The sequence below is a fragment of the Canis lupus genome, chromosome 27, assembly GCF_048164855.1.
Source record: "Canis lupus baileyi chromosome 27, mCanLup2.hap1, whole genome shotgun sequence".
NCBI lineage: Eukaryota > Metazoa > Chordata > Mammalia > Carnivora > Canidae > Canis > Canis lupus.
In genome coordinates this window covers 7,352,703-7,370,509 of record NC_132864.1, presented here as the reverse complement: position 1 = coordinate 7,370,509, position 17,807 = coordinate 7,352,703, and the positions used below count along the sequence as shown (strand labels likewise).

At 49.9% G+C, this 17,807-nt stretch overlaps 1 protein-coding gene across 3 annotated transcripts in view; it reads left to right on the top strand.

The window, feature by feature from the left end:
* SFSWAP (splicing factor SWAP) overlaps positions 1-14,361 on the top strand; it is a 69,835-nt gene extending 55,474 nt beyond the window's left edge. For 2 of the 3 annotated variants that reach the window (XM_072802097.1, XM_072802099.1), the window contains exons 15-18: positions 2,228-2,353; positions 12,597-12,761; positions 13,838-13,910; positions 14,048-14,361. In XM_072802097.1, the coding sequence (XP_072658198.1) occupies positions 2,228-2,353; positions 12,597-12,761; positions 13,838-13,910; positions 14,048-14,113 (430 nt within the window). In that variant the 3' untranslated portion in view covers positions 14,114-14,361. Of the gene's footprint in view, positions 1-2,227; positions 2,354-12,596; positions 12,762-13,837; positions 13,911-13,990 lie in introns of all 3 variants that reach the window. The other variant, XM_072802098.1, reaches the window with a different exon arrangement.
* The last annotated feature ends 3,446 nt before the right edge of the window (positions 14,362-17,807 follow it).

Genomic DNA, 17,807 nt, shown 5'->3' with positions numbered 1-17,807 from the left:
TCTGTATGATGCCTGCTCCTCCCTCTGCCTGTGTCTCTGCCTCTCTCTCTCTCTGTGTGTCTATGAATAAATAAAATCTTTAAAAAAAAAAAAGAATATTTTATAAGGTCGCCTTTGATGTTTGTTTCATTGGCTAGCCAGTGTTTAAGGGGTGTCAAAATGGAGGGAGATTCCAGAACAGCTTAAGCCAGCAAAATTGGGGTAATGACCATCATTAATCTCCTCATCCTACATTAGATTCCCAAGAGGTGATGCTGAGCACTTAGTGTGCTGGTGAGGGCCAACTGTTCTTGTTCTGTGGAGCTGACCCTAACCCAGCCCTGCTGCTGCATGCCCACCAGGTGCTACTCTGGAGTGATAGAGGGGCAGGGATGGAGGAAGTGGGGTGGCTCTGGTGGTTAAATGTTGGAAGGAAGAAGGCTCATTCTGCCTTTATTTGAAAGCAAACTGTTATGATTATTCAATAAAAAGTATCTGTCTCATCATACAGATGATTTACTTATAAAATGAAACTCCTGTTTCTTGCATATGTTGTGATAGCATTATTAACCACCTAATTAGCAGAATGAAAGCATTAGTGCTTCTTTAATTAAAATAAAACCTAAGTATTATTTGAAGCTTACAGCTGCCAAAAGTAGAATCAAGATGACCTCAGATCTACTGGTGACAGCCACTTCACCTCAGAGCCCTCTCATAGTCACTGCAGAGTAATGTTGCATCAGAATTATGAATTTACAGGCCCTAAAAACTTTCACTTTTCCTGATTATCAGATTTATTGTAGAACTCTCCGTGTAAGCATTCCACGGTGTAGAGGTCTGATTAAACAGAGCTTTCTCCCGGGCTCTGGGGACTCTGAGCTTGGAGCTCAGGCTGGGCCATTCACCAGGGGCAACAGAGTTGACTCCCAGAGCTCTTTGCTAAACGTCAAAGTGTCTGATTGACCTCACCCTTATAATTTGTCACATAAATCTTAGGAAAGACCTGGGAAAAAAACACACAGTTGTGCTAGAAAGGACTCTAAGCCGATGATGGTTTACCTGGAGCAGGTTCATTCTGTGGCTGATCTTTTTCAGGAGTGACTCAGGGTTTTTTCTCTGTGACGCAGAAGCATGGAATATAATGATAAGCTGATCTTTGGAATAACAATGTGTGTTATTTAGGAAGTTTATTATAATTAAAATGATTTGGTGTAGAATTTTTCATGGCAAAATCATACTGCTCTTTGTATTATTTTTGAGTGGGTTGTCATAGAAACAGAAGGAAAAGAAATTGTTTTTTTGTCCAGATTTCTGCTTATTCTACATCTTCCTGAAACAGTAATTTCACAGAGTGAACAAAAAAGAGGAATCCTTTTTTTTTTTAAAAGAGGAATCCTAAAGTCATCGTTATGGGACCCTCCTTGGAGGGCCTTAACCCCCAGTGACTGAGGGTCTCAGTTGGGTGGAGCTCTGAGCACTGGAAGCCCTGAATGGACTATATCACTGCATGGATAGAGTGAGGAGGGTCTCCAGGAACATGGAAGGGGAGAATAAAATATTTTAACAGATGGTTTTGCATCCAAAGAATCTCCTAAACTTAGATTCTCATGAGAGATAGCATGTTCTGAATTGAATTGCTACGGCTGGTTGGTCGTTCACACCAAGAATCTGTATGATTAGTATGAACAAGAGAGGCTTCCAGATAGCGCTCTGATTTCATTACGCTTTAGTTTCTTCCTGTCGCCAGCATTCAGAACAAATAGAAATAACTCACTTAGATTTCAGTGCTTTTCCTTATGTCATTTTTTTTTAAATTTTTTTTCCTTATGTCATTTTGATCAAGATGTCAGTGAGCTGAAAATCCTTGAGGGCAATAAAATGCACCGAGTGTAAGGATGGGAAGCTGCAGGCATGAGTTAACCGTAAATCACCTGGTCAGACCTGGAATCGGGGAGGATTGGTGCCGCTGACCATTTGGGCCAGCAACATGTAGCCTTAAGTGTGTTGTGCCCTAGGTAAGTTTAGCGTTGGTGTGACACGTGTTCCGAAGTGGGAGCAAAGTCTCTATCTCTGCCTCTGAGTCTGGATTCGATTCTGTGTCTAGAGTAGTAAAGCCGGAGGGACCTCCAAAAGGACAGATGTGACACCTGTCAGCCCACAGACACAGACCAGGCTGATCATTGCCCTAGCATGGAAGTGATAACCTGGCATCCAGATGGAGTAAAACCCCTCGTCTTCCTCTATCCAGGTCACGATCCCGGTCCCCTCGGAGAAGAGCACACTCTCCTGAGAGACGGAGGGAAGAAAGGAGTGTCCCCACTGCCTACCGGATGAGTAACAGCCCAGGCGTCAGCAGGAAGCGGACCCGGTCCAGGTAGGCATCTGTGAGTTCCTAGACACAGAGTCTGTGCTGTCAGGGAGTGTGAGGATTTGGCACACATATGTCTGAGGAGGGCTGGAGATAACCAGGGGAGCCACCCCCAGCAGATGCTCAGCCCTTAGCAGTTTTTCCATTACTCTTAGAACTGACAGCACAGGGAGTTCCATCTCAGAATCAGGATGGCATCAGGCAGTGCCCAGCACTAGCCCCTATGTCTGGCTACCCCACTGGACCCACACACACAGCTCCTTACTCTTTACCTGGTGACGGGGAAAGGAAAGGTAGTGATAGGAGACAAGAAGTCAGAAGTTTGAGTCTTGAGTGAATCTCTGCTACTGCCCTAGTGGCAGAGCCAGAGTCCTCATGGGGCCTAAGAGCAGAGACAGGCTCTGTCCTCTGACCCCTTGACTGCTGGGACAGACCTGTCTTGGTTGTGGAGAGCTAGAGAGACTGGCTCCCATGTTCATTAAAGTAGGCCTCTCAGCCATGACGCCTGGCCCCCAGGCCTCCCATTCCCAGCCAGCCAGTGTCCTCAGCTCTTCCAGGGAGAGAATGCCAAGGCACTCCACTAAAAGCACTAATACCACACCAACTTGATGGGACATGTCTGGGCCATCTGTGCCTCTCTCGGACCTGCTGGCACCCCTCACCAGGAGCATGGTGGTGGACAGGGCCACAGAAGGGTGTTTCCCTGACAGCTTTACATCACTTAGCTTCTTTGTTTCATTCTCCCCAAAAGGGAGGGGTTCTCATTTCATATGTTCTTGCATGGGAGTTAGCCCAAGCCCCGGCTCTGGTGGGTGGACAAGAAGCATTGTTCTCCCCGTGACTGAGGTGCCCAGAGGAGGCGGGTGGGGTTGTGCACATCTTAGCTTGGGTTTCATAACTGCTGCCGAGTGTGTGCAAGTCAGGACACTCGGGGTTCCTGAGCCTCCCAGATGACAGGCCGAAATGACAAGTGTTAGGGAACCAGCCATCACCTGGTCCTGGCTGTCTGCAGAGGACATGGGCTGAGCAGCCTCCTGGTGCCCTTCTCAGTGGTAGTTATAGCGGTAGCAGCTCTGGAAATACATTCCTAATGAGAACATGTTCCTGTAATCTGGCAAGTTCTGTGATAGCTCTATTCGTTGGTAAAACGTGATCTTTCTCCTAAAGCCACAGAGTCAGCAAAGGAGCTGTGAGGCTGGCAGAGTTGAGCAGATGCACTGGATGTGCAGGCTCACTCTGCTCGCGTGCAGTCTGTGCCTTGCCAATCCTGCCTGAAGTACCCGCCCCCGTGCCGGGATAGCATGATGGAAATCCAAGTCCATTTGAAATCGTATTCCTTTACCAAGAAATTATTTAACATTTGAAATTCATCTTCACCTTCGGCGTATGTAAAGGGCATGGTCTAAAATTAATTCCTTGTAGCAAAAGATCTCTCCCTACAGAAGCATTCTTGCTCTGCCCTCAAATTAACCTTGCATTAAAGAAGCTGTCTCTGGAGAAGATGGTGGTTCTATTAGGAATGGTGGGAATGAGCTTTAATGAGTCGTACAAAGCAAGTGAAGGCTCTACGGATACAGAGCTGTGCTACCTACCCGAGCGGCAGGATCACCCCAGGAGCCTGACTCTGGGTGTTGGGAGCTGTGCTACATCCAGTGGGGGCCCAAGGGAGGGCATGAGTGCAGGAACGTGGTCCAAGCATGTTAACCCAGCAATCAGCATGTCCCCTGCAGCCTTCCACTCAGAGCAAGTGTAGAGCCACTGCTGTAATGTGACGGCGGGTGGCTGGTTCTCCTGCCAAGTCCGAGTTGCCCTGATCCTGTCTGATCACCCAGGCCTAGGGAGGAACTGCCTCCCACCAGAGTTGGAGGATCATTTCTACAAGCTGGTCTTTGAGTGCCGCTTTCACTGACTTCTTGTTTTGACATTTTTTTAATTTGCTAGACAGTTCTGCACTTTTTTAAAGTCCAAGGAACACTCATATGCATGTAACCACTACCTGAGTTCAGCAGGATCAGCATGTTTCTATTTGGCTGTCTCTCTTCCCTCCCTCCCTCCCTCCCTCCTTCCCTCCTTCCCTCCTTCCCTCCTTCCCTCCTTCCTTTGCGTGTGTATTGGGTGACTGACAAGTCCAGGCCAACCGTGTTACAGAGGGTTAAGTTGTCTTAGCTTGTTCCCATGGCTGGGTTCGTGCTAAATATTTTGGCAGGAGTGCTGCACGGGTAGTGTGTGACTTACCTTTGTGTCACATGAAGCGTCTGTCATCACACAGTGTCCATCTGTCCCATTATCAGTGATGCTGCATTCGATGGTGTGGTCAAGGTTGCGTGCCCCTCACAGGTCATCTGTCTATGGTTCCGTGACACAGCACCAACATCCCACTGCTAGCTAGCCACACTCTCGTTGGCCTAATCATCCACTGATGCTGAATTGGTTCTTATATTGGTGATGGCAGTGTGGTGGCTTTCACATCCCATCCCTTGTTCGCTAAAGGAGACACACACACATACCCCTTTGTTTGGTGTCCCTGTGGACTTTAGGTTTTGGGGTTTTGTTTTTTCATCTGTTGTACACGAATCCATCAACAGTATTACTCTGATGGCAGCATCCATCTCACATTTGGCCTTGTTTTTCCCAAAGCACTTTGTTGCTTTTTAGCACAAGATATTTCAGGCTTTGCTGGTGCTTTCCCTGCCCCAGCACTAGGGCCAACTGTTTATCCAGCTCTTTATTTTGGAGATCAGGATATGGTTATATGGAACATTATTTGAAGAGTAGAATGCCTGCAAATGTTTGGCCATTTTGTACCACAGCGCACCTCAGCAGGATGTCCGGTTGTTTTGTTACAGTAAATAGTACATCATTGGTCAGAGGTGGTTTGCCATTGGACACTTTTGGCTCAGCACCATGCCGGGCACATCACAGGTGTCGTGTGAATGGATGGGGCTGTGCTGTTATTACAGGCTCTTACACATTAAGTGTTACTGATTCGCAGTAGACTTTGTCAGTGAAGCACACATGTCTTCATTCCCCAGGGCAGCCACTAAAAAGAAAAGGGAGGGGTGCCTGGGTGGCTCAGTGGTTAAGTGTCTGCCTTTGGCTCAAGGTGTGATCTTTTGGTCCTGGGATCGAGTCCCACATCAGGCTTCCACAGGGAACCTGCTTCTCCCTCTGCCTATGTCTCTTCTCCTCTCTCTGTGTCTCTCATGAATAAATAAATAAAATCTTTTTAAATAAGTAAATAAAAAGAAAAAGGAGGTAAGAGCCAACCAAGAGCAGACATAAGACAGAACCTTAAAAATGCTTCACTGGTTGAAAAGAAAGCAGAAATGTGAGGAAGGGGAAGAAAAAGAATGAAAAGACAACAGAAAACAAGAGGATTGTAGACTCAACACAACCCTCGCAAGTCTGTGTGTTAAGGGCAGCCCCGGTGGCCCAGCGGTTTGGCGCCACCTTTGACCTGGGGTGTGATCCTGGAGACCCGGGATCAAGTCCCATGTTGGGCTCCCTGCATGGAGCCTGCTTCTCCCTCTGCCTGTGTCTGCCGCCCCCCCCCCCCCCGCCGTCATGAATAAATAAATAAAACCTTTAAAAATAAACAAACAAATAAATAAATCTGTGTGTTAAATGCAAGCAGATGAAGGACTGATGATGAGGGAAAGGGTCTAGATAGCATTAAAAAGCAAAAGCTAGTGCTAACCTGCTTATAGAGAGGCTTTCAGTGCACAAGTCAGTTAACAATTAGATGGGAAAGGACGATCATGCAATGCTCTGAGCAAGAAGGCAGGTGGCTGCACTGACGGGAGGTGCCACAGAGGATGGCCAGCCTCCAGTGGACATGGCTTCTCCAGGTGGGCACCAGGGGAGAGCACTTTATAAGGTACTTGAAGCACGGGTGCCAGGGTGGCACAACAGGTTGGGCATCCAACTCTTGATTTTAGCTCAGGTCCTGATCTCAGGGTTATGGGATTGAGCCCCATGTTGGGCTCCCTGCTGGGCATAGAGTCTACTTGAGATTCTCCCTCTGCCCCTCCCCCAACTTGTGCACTCATGCGGCACTCTCTTTCTTAAAAAAAGAAGAAATACTTGAAGCAACATGGAGAGAGCTGGGAACAGGCAGACAACAAGACAGTGTGGATGTAGAAACTATACACCTCCACTGCACTAGCTCATCCACCTGCTGTTTGTATAAGGCTCCAGAAGTCCTGGAAGACTCAGATGATGCAGAGTATATCCCCTAACACATGGCAGCAAGTCTAGAAATCTATAAAAAGGTATCTGGAAATCTGCCAAATGTTGGGAAGTTTTTATCAAAGACAAAATCAAAAGGGAAAGTAGAAAATATTTTTAAATGAATGACAGTGAAAATGTAACATAGTCAAATCTGTAGTGTGTAGGTTTGCCTAGAAGGAAGTACTAGTAGCTTTAAATGTATCTGAGAAGAAGAAAGGTCTAAAAACAATGATCTAATCCTCTGTCTTAAGCTACAGAAAGAGCAAACTAAACCCAAAGTAAGTAGAAGCAAGGAAATAATAAAGGTAAGATCAGAAATCAAGAAAATAGAAAATGCAAATAATCTTTAAGTCTATATGGAACCACAAAATACCCTGAATAGCCAAAGCAATCTTGAAAAAGAAAACCAAAGCTGGAGGCATCACAATCCCAGACTTCAAGCTATATTACAAAGCTGTAATTATCAAAACACTATGGTACTGGCAGAAAAACAGACACAGAGATCAGTGAAACAGAAGAGAGAACCCAGAAATGGACCCTCAACTCTATGGTCAACTAATCTTTGACAAAGCAGGAAAGAATATCCAATGGAAAAAAGACAGTCTCTTCAACAAATAGTGCTGGAAAAACTGGACAGCCACATGCAGAAGAATGTAACTGGACCATTTTCTTATACCATACATAAAAATGACTCAAAATGGATGAAAGACCTAAATGTGAGACAGGAATCCATCAAAATCCTAGAGGAGAACACAGGCAGCAACCTTTGTGACCTCAGCTGCAGCAACTTCTAGGTAGACATGTCTCCAAAGGTAAGGGAAATAAAAGCAATAATGAACTATTGAGACTTAAAAAGCTTCTGCACAGCAAAGGAAACAGTCAACAAAACTAAAAGACAACCTACAGAATGGGAGAAGATATTCACAAATGACATATCAGATAAAGGGCTTGTATCCAAAATATATAAAGAATCTATCAAACTCAACACCCCAAAAAGAAATAATCAAGTTTAAAAATGGGCAGAAAGTATGCCTGGGTGGCTCAGTTAAACATCTGACGCTTGATCTCAGGGTCCTGAGTTCAAGCCCTGCATGGAGCCTACTTTAAAAAGAGGTGGGGAGAGAAGACAGGAACAGATGTTTTTCCAAAGAAGACATGGGGATAGCCAACAGACACATGAAAAGATGATCAACATCACTTATTATCAGAGAAATACAAATTGAAACCACCATGAGATACCACCTCACACCTGTCATAATGACTAAAATCAACATTTCAGGAAACAACAGGTATTGACGAGGATGTGGAGAAAGGAGAACCCTCCTGCATTATTGGTGAGAATGCAAACTGGTGCAGCCACTCTGGAGAACAGTATGGAAATTCCTCAAGAACTTAAATATAGAACAAAAACCTACAATCAGGTAATCACACTACTGGGTATTTGCCCAAAGAAAATGAAGATCCTGTTTGGAAAAGACACATGCATCCCATGTTTATTGCAGCATTATTTACAACAGCCAAACTGGAAATAGCCCCTATCAACAGATGACTAGCTAAAGATGTGGTCTGTATATATACACAGCCATCAGGAATGAATGAAATTTTGCCACTTGCAATGAAGTGGTTGGAACCAAAGGGTATTGTGCTGAGTTAAGTAAGTCAGAGAAAGACAACTATAGGCTTTTACTCATCTGTGGAACTGTAGAAATGAAACAGATGAACAAAGAACAGACCCACAGATACAGAGAAAGAACTGGTGGTTGCTGCCAGGGATGTAGGAGGTCATGGAATGAGGGAGTCCTGGGGACGAGAGGCCCAGAGTCCAGTCACTGGTGTCAGTAACAGATGGCAGCTGGGCCTGTGCGTCACTGTGATTCGCCTGAAACTAGTGTAACACCGTGTGCTATCTGTACTTCTGCTTTTTTTTTAAGAAAGGAGGGAATAAAATAGGAAACAGCCTAACGGTAAAACTAAAAGATGGTTCTTTGATCAAAAACTGATGTCTTTATTTAGATTTAGGAAGAATGAAAGAGCCTACAGACATAAAAAGAGAATTAGGAAAGAAGTCTTTTTCTAGTGAATTTGACAACTTGGGGGAAATAAATTCCTTGAAAAATACAAGTGACCATACTGACAGTGGAAGAAATAGAAAATCTAAATAACTTTGTCTGCCAAAGAATTTATTTATAACTTAAAACCACAAAACTCCAGGCCCAGATGGCTTTCATCATTGAATTCAAGCAAAGGTTCAAGGAAGAAGAGATACCAGTCTATAGACCATCTCAAAAGAACTTGGGGAGCACTCAGCAGCTCCTGAGGCACCATGGTTGTGGCTCCTGAACAAGACATAGGCTGGTGGGCGTGGGAATATCTGCATGTGTGCACACGGGAGGGGCACGTTTGGAGTGGTGTGTGCATGTGGACAGGGGCATGTGTGTTCTCAACCAGAATCGCTCAAAAACACGGGTGCACAGACCCTACAGAGTCCTGTGACCAGCAGCATATGCAAGGACATGCATCCCAACCAAGCAGACTGGCTCAGGACTGTGAGCGAGGTTCTTGCGTCTGGCAGCAACCCTTGTATTCACTGTATCCACGGAGTAAAGGAGGAACTCATAGGACATCCCAGCAGTTGCAGGAGAACCAACACGATCTCCACTGTTCACTAAAAGAAAAACACTTTTTTCTTTAAAAGAAAGAGACTAAGCCCTGAGCAAAGGGAGTAGAAGGAGGCGTCTGGTGGGGACTGGGGCACACTTACCACCTCCAAGACCAGCAGATGGGTGGTATTCGCTCTGCCACAGAATGCCTGGCCCAGACAACAAAGCAAGAGGAGGGAGAAAGGACATGTCTGCCTGCACCTGCCAGCCTGGGACAGTGGGGAGGGTGACGTGGAACATCGAGAAGTACGGAAAACAATCTCTCTGCACCAAGAGCCACAAACAACTGAGAGAAGAATGCTAAGAATCATCTGCACAGAGGCCCTGTGCTTGAGGCTGGGAGCTCAGTGTCACTCAGAGGTCTCTTGACCCCAAGGTGCTCTGTCCATGTGGTGCCACCCCAGCATATTCCACGGGTGTTTTATAGAAACCAGTGGACAAGAACTCTGCCGTCGGTGTGGAAACAACAAGGACTTAGAGTAGCCACAGCTACAGAGTAGGGGGCACTTACTGCCAATCCTGGACTCACCAGGTAGCCACCAGGTAAGACCGTGATTGGACACCCTCAAACAGTGCGATTACCAGGCGGTTCCAGAGGAGAGCTCTGCAGCGAAACTTGCTCCGACAGCTGGCTGTGCAGACAGAGGGAAGCAGCCTGTTCTGCAGGCACACAGCTTACCTCAGCCCGGGTCACAGACTCCCGGCAGAAGGTCCCTGAGCATGCAAAAACCCCACCAGAAGGGTGGAGAGTGCTGAGCGAAGTCTTGCTGAACTCCACTCAGGAGTCACAGCCAAGAGCATGAATAGGCAGGCCACACCCTGGGAACACTCGCGGTGTGTGTCTCCGACAAAGGCCCGTGTCCATTCCAGATGGAAACAGTGAGCGGGTAACTCAAAAGACCATCCATGAAAGAGTACACAGTTGTAGCCCATGGACACGCCTCCAAAGAGCAGCTGGGTGCGCTAGCCTCTGTCGGGTTCAGTGCAGGCTGACCGCCATGGGAGCCTCACATGACACCAAGCACCTGCTCTGCCACCCTGCTGCCCGTCCCACTGTTCACCCTCCAGGAGCATTTGACCACAAAGCCCCTGATTTGTAACTGCCTCAACTGGCAACAGCACACATGCCTGTTCCGGGAGAGAGCACAGACGTAGTGTAGTTTGCCCCCACTGATACTACAGCAGCAGGAAGAAGTACTCTGGGCACAGGCTCATTGTGGCGGAGCGACAGGAGCCAGACATGGAAGCGCAGTGCTGTGTGATTCTGCTTCTGTGAAGTGTCCATCAATGGTTCAGAAATCAGAGCACTGGTACCTATGAGGGTGGGGAAGGGGTGGCAGAGCAGGTGCTTAGTGTCATGTGAGGCTCCCACGGCGGTCAGCATGCGCTGAACCCCACATGACGGAGGCAGCAGGGTTGGAATTTTATAGAAAGATGGGTGGTTTCTGATTGTGAGACTAGTCTGAGTGTCCTGGTGTCTGCACTTGCCAACACGCATCCAACAACACTTAAGACCTTCGTGTTTCTCTGGATGTGAAGTGTACCTCAGTTTTTCTTTTAAAAAAAAAGGAATGAATGGGATGCCTGGGTGGCTCAGAAGTTAAACATCTGCCTTCTGCTCATGGCGTGATCCTGGAGTCCCGGGATCGACTCCCACATCGGGCTCCCTCCATGGAGCCTGCTTCTCCCTCTGCCTGTGTCTCTGCCTCTCTCTCTCTCTCTCTCTCTGTGTGTGTGTGTGTGTCTCTCATGAATAAATAAATAAGATCTTTAAAAAATAAATAAATACATAAATAAATACATAAGTAAATAATAAAATAAGTTTAAAAATGAAGAAGGAATGAATGATTTAATTCCTGAAGCAAATGCTGAGGCAGGTTTGCCATGTGACACAAGCTGTATTCAGACTGAACCTGATACACAGCCCGTGCTCCTTAATTCATGTGCATAACCACAGAGACCCAGCCAGATTGGGGGCTTAAACCATTTTGGACTTGTCACAGGCTGTGGAATATTTCATTTCTTTGTCTTTGCAGCTTGCTCTGAAATCCTAGCACATGTTTACAGACATAAAAACCACATGCAACTTTTGCAGTTGACAAACTAGGTGTGTGGTGTGGTTTCCATGTCCATGTGTCCAGTACTGAGGGCAGCCTCTCCATTTATAGACCTGTTTTCCTCTGTACTGGCTGTCAGGCCACCCGCCGAGACCCAAGCTCACCAGGGATGCTGCCGCTTGCAGCTGAGGGGCAGCTCCTCGTTAACACAGTGGAGTCCGAGTGCCCCGAGCTGTGCTGCACTGGCATATCCACTGGCTTCATCAGTGCACATGGGTGCCTTTGCATGAGAGCACTGTGGGGAGCCTGGGGGCAGGGCAAGCTCTCAGCCCAGTCCCCAGGGAGAGGAGGCATGTAGACAGGCCGTAGGGTGTCCCCAAGTGGGGAAGGGTCTGTGAGCCGACCTGTATCCCAGAGGTGCCGACAGAGTGGGCTGAGTGGGAATGGCCCAGTACATCATGCTCCCTGAAGACACACATGTTCCCACCATGGTGAGATCTCTTCACCCACAGGACTCAGATGGGCACACGTGATGGCTTCATGACAGCACTCACTACATACACTAAGAGTCTCCAGCAAGCACTTGGGTCACCCATAGGTCACCCATCAGTCATGTGTGATGGGATACAGTTTCCCAACAGCAGGTGACCATCATTTCTGGAGGAAGCAGAGGGGCCGAGAGCAGGGATGCCTGGCACCTGTCTGGGCCACAAGTCGCTCTCACCTCCTGCATGTGTTCTCCTTCTTAAGTGTTCTTTGAGGAGTCACAGGAGGGTCACAGGGTACAGTGTGCACTGGAGCTTTGCTTGCTGGGGGGTGAGGGTGGGCTGGGATCTGGATGGGGATAAGGTGTCGGATGGATGGTCCTGACAGGCAAGTTGGGCAGAGTCAGCTGCTGGGCGAGCAGGGATGGGCTCCACGGTTCCAGGAAGCCAGGTCAGAGAGCAGAAGCCGTTGTGCACATGGCACTTGGCTGTAATACTTCCTCATCTCCTGCTGGAGGTCCTCATCATGTAAGCGGACACACGGTGTGAACAGCACTTGGTTGCTCTCCTTGGGTTGTTTAAATGCAGATAAAGTGCCGACCGCATTTGAGATCCCATAGGCCTCTTGAAGTGGGGATAGGCATAGAGAGTGGCCTGCCTTCGCTTCTGTGTGACTTTTCCTGCATCTGCCAGTTGTGAGTTCAATAAGGAATTAGCATGTATGGACACCTAAACCTGCCAGCTGTCCCTTGAAAAACACTCGAAACTCCTCGTCCAGAGCCCTCTGTGTCTCTGTCTGAAACTACTTTCCTTGCAGAAGCCCCCACGAAAAAAAGAAGAAGAGGCGCTCACGGTCACGGACCGAGTCCAAGGCCGGGTCCCAGTCGGCGTCCCCAAGCAAGCAAGCCACACGTCGGCACACGGCCCACTCAGCCAGCATCTCTCCCGTGGAGAGTCGGGGCTCCAGTCAGGAGCGCTCCAGGTAAGCCCACCTTGACCCCACCCCAGGGCTCCCCACTCCCCACATGCTCCCCACGTCCTGCTCAGGCAGTGAGTAGGAGGTGGACACTGCAGCTGCTCAGAACTGGGGTCAGATCTTAGGTGTGCCAGCCCACCAACTCCCCCTGGGCCCCACCTCCGGCCAGAGAGAGACCTGGAAAGCCCGCCCTCTTGGTGGCTGTCCCTGGGCTGAACAGAAATGTGAGTAGGGGTGGGGTGGGCCAGCCACCTCCCTCAGGTGCCAACTAGAGGACTTCCCACCATCTGATCCACTGGAAAATCGTGCTTTAGCAGGATAGCAGCTGTTCTGTAACCACCCGACAGTGGTGCCTTTGTCCTCAGCAAGGGCTGTGTGCAGTGGGCATGATCGCAGGGGAGGCAGGCACGGGGGTCCACAATAAGTGCGACATAGACTTCCCCCACCCCCACTCCGGTCACACCACTCACCCCACGCCACAGAAGTTGGGTCAAACCAGCACTGCATGACTGGACAGGCCAGGTGACATCAGAGTGCACTGCTGTCACGTGAGTGGCCTGTGGGGCAGCACAGATGTATGTGTCCCCATTGCCCATGGCTGTTAGAGGGCTTTTTCCAGACACACACACACACACACACCCCGCTGCACACTCAGAGCCAGGGGTTCGGAATGAGGCTCACTCACTGGCTACAGACATGCTGTCTTCGTCCATGTGGGTCATAGGCCCGAAACTGTAGCACAGGCTCGTCAGTAGGACAACACATAGCTCACTGGAGGTGGGCAGAACCTAAGACGTAGCTTGTTTGAAGGTGCAGGTGAGCGATTGTGTGGCGGGGTCCCGGCTCGGTGAGGCTCCGGCTTTCTGCTTCCCCTGTCCTGTCCATACATGCACCTCCTGGGGTGCTCACAGGAAAACGTTTTCTGAATTAGGCTGCATTTTATAAAATACTTAAGGCATCTGTAACGTGACATGTAAAAGCAAAATAATATATTTATAATGATCTCTTTTTTAAAGACACTAGTAACAAATATGACTTAATGTCTATTTTTTAAGCCTGTGACCTCTCTTTATTCATATTAGGGGAGTTTCTCAGGAAAAAGACGGCCAGATCTCCTCAGCAATTGTCTCCTCTGTGCAGAGCAAAATAACTCAGGTAAAGCGATGGCCCCCTCCCCTCCTCCTCCTACCCGTAGGGCTACAAGGTCCCCACGGTGGGCCTTCCTGTGCCTGCAGGCCGCCTTCCAGGTCTGAGCGGGAAGCCACAGGGACCCCGTGCGTCTCTCTGTGCAGGACCTCATGGCCAAAGTGAGGGCGATGCTCGCTGCTTCCAAGAACATGCAGACCAGTGCCTCCTGAGATGCGGGGGTGCCACTGGCCCAGCGCCAGGCTGGGGGCCGGAGCGCCGAGCAGCTTCCACGCACAGACCATCGATCGCCGTCCATCCTCCTCCAGGGACTCCTCTGGGCAGTTGGTGGTTTTTGTAAATTAATTTTTGATGACATTTTCAGTTTAAGATTTTTGACCAGCAGTCTCTTACCTGTATATTTGTAAATAATATCATGTTTCTGTGAAAATGTATTATCAAATAAAATGGGAGGAAAACACCTTTTCTAGCCAGCGACTGTGGGCGGTTTCTTCCTTATTTGGCCTGTCAGTGTGTTTTTACCATTTGGCGTCTGTCATTGGATTCCCGTCACGTCCTTACATAGGCGGCGACCTGTGGACAATATCCCCCCACCCCCCAGGCAGCAGGAGGAACAGGCACCCGCGATCTGTGCCCTGTGTCCCCCAGAGTCACAGGGCTGGAGAGCACATCCCCCCTGAGCCCTGCCCAGCTCAGCCCCCTGCTTTCCTGGCACTGGACCAGCATCCCCCTCAGGCAGGAAAATGCAGACTTGCTGCCTTGCCCAGGATCTCAGGCCACCATGGGTGCCAGCAGCCCAGATCGCATGGACAGGCTGTTCCTGGCCTGGGTTTTAGTCAAAACACCTCACATGAGGACCTGCCGGCCCTGGCGGTGGTCTGAGGTTGGGAGCCCCATCTCTTCACCAGTCATGCGGCTGGCCCCATTGGAACATACCAGGATTCAACCCGCAACCCCAATGACAGGCCTGACCGGCAGAGCGCGTCCCCAGCAGCATGAGGACCGGCTGCACGAGCTTGGAGTTTGATGGCAAGACCTGCCACCAGACGGCTCTTCCCAGCTGGGTCTGTGCCCTGGGGCGCCCTCCCCAAGGTGGTGTGAGCACTGCTGTCTCTGCTACGTCATCTCTTTAATTAGGAGTGAGATGAGCAGCTTCTCTTATATGGAAACATCCATTTATATTGTTTTCTGGTGAGCGGACTGTGACCCTTGGCTGGCAGTGACTCTCGAGCATCTTTACCGTGTTGCAGTGCTTTGAATGTCCTGGTGAGCCCTTTTCGGCACAATTTATTTTTAAATAATTTTTTCCAATTTCTCCCTTACCTTTGGTTGTAGGTTTTTATGTGCAAATATTGCTTTTACAGGTAATTGTTTTTCTCACAGCCTTGGGCAGCCCCAGCTGTGCCTCCGGCAAATCCACTTTGTCCCTTGTTACTTGTTCCCGGCACTGTTTATGCAGGCCACATTTGGCTGTGTGTCATTTCCACCTGCAGGAGCCAGAAGTGAGTGTGGGCAGGGAGCCATGATGCTCAGCACGGGGCATGTGTGCCCAGCGGTGCCTGCAGTGGGACCCTGTCTGCATCTGTCTGATCTAGCGCCTGGGAACATGGCAGGGCCACCTTGCACCCCAGAGTATGCACAGCTTTGCACAGACACGAACACCCCAGAGAGCCCCCGCCCCACCCCAGAGAGGTACGTAAGGTGAGGTTTGTGCTGGGGGCTGCCACACAAGGAGAAGAGTGGAGGACCCCACAAAGGACCTTCCTGGCCCGTGGGATTCTGTGTTGGGCCAGGGAGGTGTCCTCTGGCTGCACAGACAGAGAAGGACACATACAGGACACCTTCCAGGTCTCTCAACCGAGCTCTGCACACTCACACTTGCTACAAGGGAAAATACTGGCAAACCTGACTTTCTGCAGTTTGTGCAGTGCATGTTTCTGTGTACATAATGCATCCGCCATTCCATGCCACAGTGCTGACCCTGAGTGCCAGCCCAGGCTGTTGTGATCTGTGATTACAGGAGAGGCTTTAGGGGTAACCACACCACCTCTACCCTCCCGATCTCAGCCGCTAAAATCCATGTGGGACAGCTTATATGCGGTCTGCCACAGAAGACACTGCCGGCGGCATCAGGTCAAGAGTTTTTCCCCTTTAGAAAGATTGTCTCATGATGAATTTGCAGTATTTTTACTGGATTATTTTTAAGTCTCTTAAATGGTAATGAAACTGTTCTCCAAAACCTTTTCCCCTGTTTGCAAGGCCAGCTGTTGTGCCTGGGGTCACAAGCTCTCCCTTGCAGCCTGTGTTGGGCCATCACACCACGTGCTCTGCCAGATTCCCAGAATGAGACCGGAGCTGCCGGGAGGGCCTTTCACCGAATACCAAATACACGGGCAGGCGGGCAGCGGCTCCAGCAGGCGCTTTTAAGTAACCTTTGGGCGTTGGCACAAGTGATCAGTTCACACAGTGAAGTATTATTCTCATGACTCCTGTGCGCCCTCCTGGCATCCTTTCCTCAGACGCGGGTGGACAGGAGGATCTGCTCTTGGCTGCGCAGCCCCCACCCAGCCTTCCTCGTGCACAAGGCGGCATGCCACTCACCAGCTTCCTTGCCTGCTGGCCGTTAACGTGAGCCTCTGAGCCGTTTCATACCTATACGTGGCAAACCCCTTTATTGTCTTAATAAACTTGGTAGAACAATTGTGGATCTGTGAAAAAATCAGGACCCCAGTACAAAGCCCTCTGCCATCAGGGCCCACCTGCAGCGTGGCACTGGTGTCAGGATGGAGGGCCAGAGCTGCTGTGTATTAGGAACTAAAGTCCACGCTGTTCACATGCCTTCCTTTCTACCTGCTCCCCACCTCCAGCGTCATCAGACCAGCAGGGAAAAGCCCGGGTGAAGCAGGTCTTCTCGAGATGGGCCCAGGGGACACCTGCCCCACTGCCCCCACTGGCCCAACCCAGCAGGCCGTGGCAGCTCCATAGGGCAGATGGGCGCCAGCAGCCGCGGGGAGGTGGATGTGGGCCCAGGGCAGCTCCAAGAGGCTTGGGAGCCAGCGGAGCTGGGGAGCTGCAGCCCTTCTTGGGCTTTCCCAACAGGTAGGACTCACACTCCAGCCCAGGCTCACACTGGGCACGGTGCCGCATGCTCCCCCAGCAGGAGAAGATGTAGCTGGTGGGCACAGGCCAGCCCCCACAACAAATCAGGTGCTGCTGCCCGAAAAAGGAGCAGAGGATGCAAGCCTCCAAAAATCAACGGTTTATCCCATCGTCTAAGGAACCAGAAGTTCTCCACAGCTTCTCTGACTTCACAGGGCTTGCCGATGGACGACCGACACCATCTTTCCATCACAAACAGTGTGTGGAGCTGGGGTAGTGTGGGCTTTTGTAGACAGGGTGGAGCAAGGGGGTATCTCTAAGCAGAGATACAGGAACGTGCTAGGATGCAGTAGGAGAGTGCGCCGCAGGGCTCTGGGCTGTGGGTGCAAAGGTCCCGAGGCAGGAATGTGCCTGAGTGACAGAGGGAGAAGGGGGAGGTCAGCAGCTTCAGCCATCTTAGGGGACAGAGGTGGGGACGAGGGGCCTGGGCAGGACCCACAGGCCCAGCCAGGAGCTGTGATCTGTCTCCCATGTGTAACAGGAGCCCCAGACCTGAGTAAGGCGGGTGGCCCCACCCCCATTCATGTGGGGAAGATGGTCCAGACTCTGATTTAGGGAACAGCCTCCCGCAAGGCAGGGTGTGCAGAGGCAGATAGGAGGTGTGAGGGTGTCCTGGGCAGCCATCCCAGACCGCAGGGGCTCATCATCTCAGTTCTGGGGTTTGAGGGCCGGGTGTGGCACGCGTGGTGGCTCCTGCTGCTCCAGCTGCGGGTGCTCCCAGCTGAGGGCTGCGTGGCTCCACCTCTG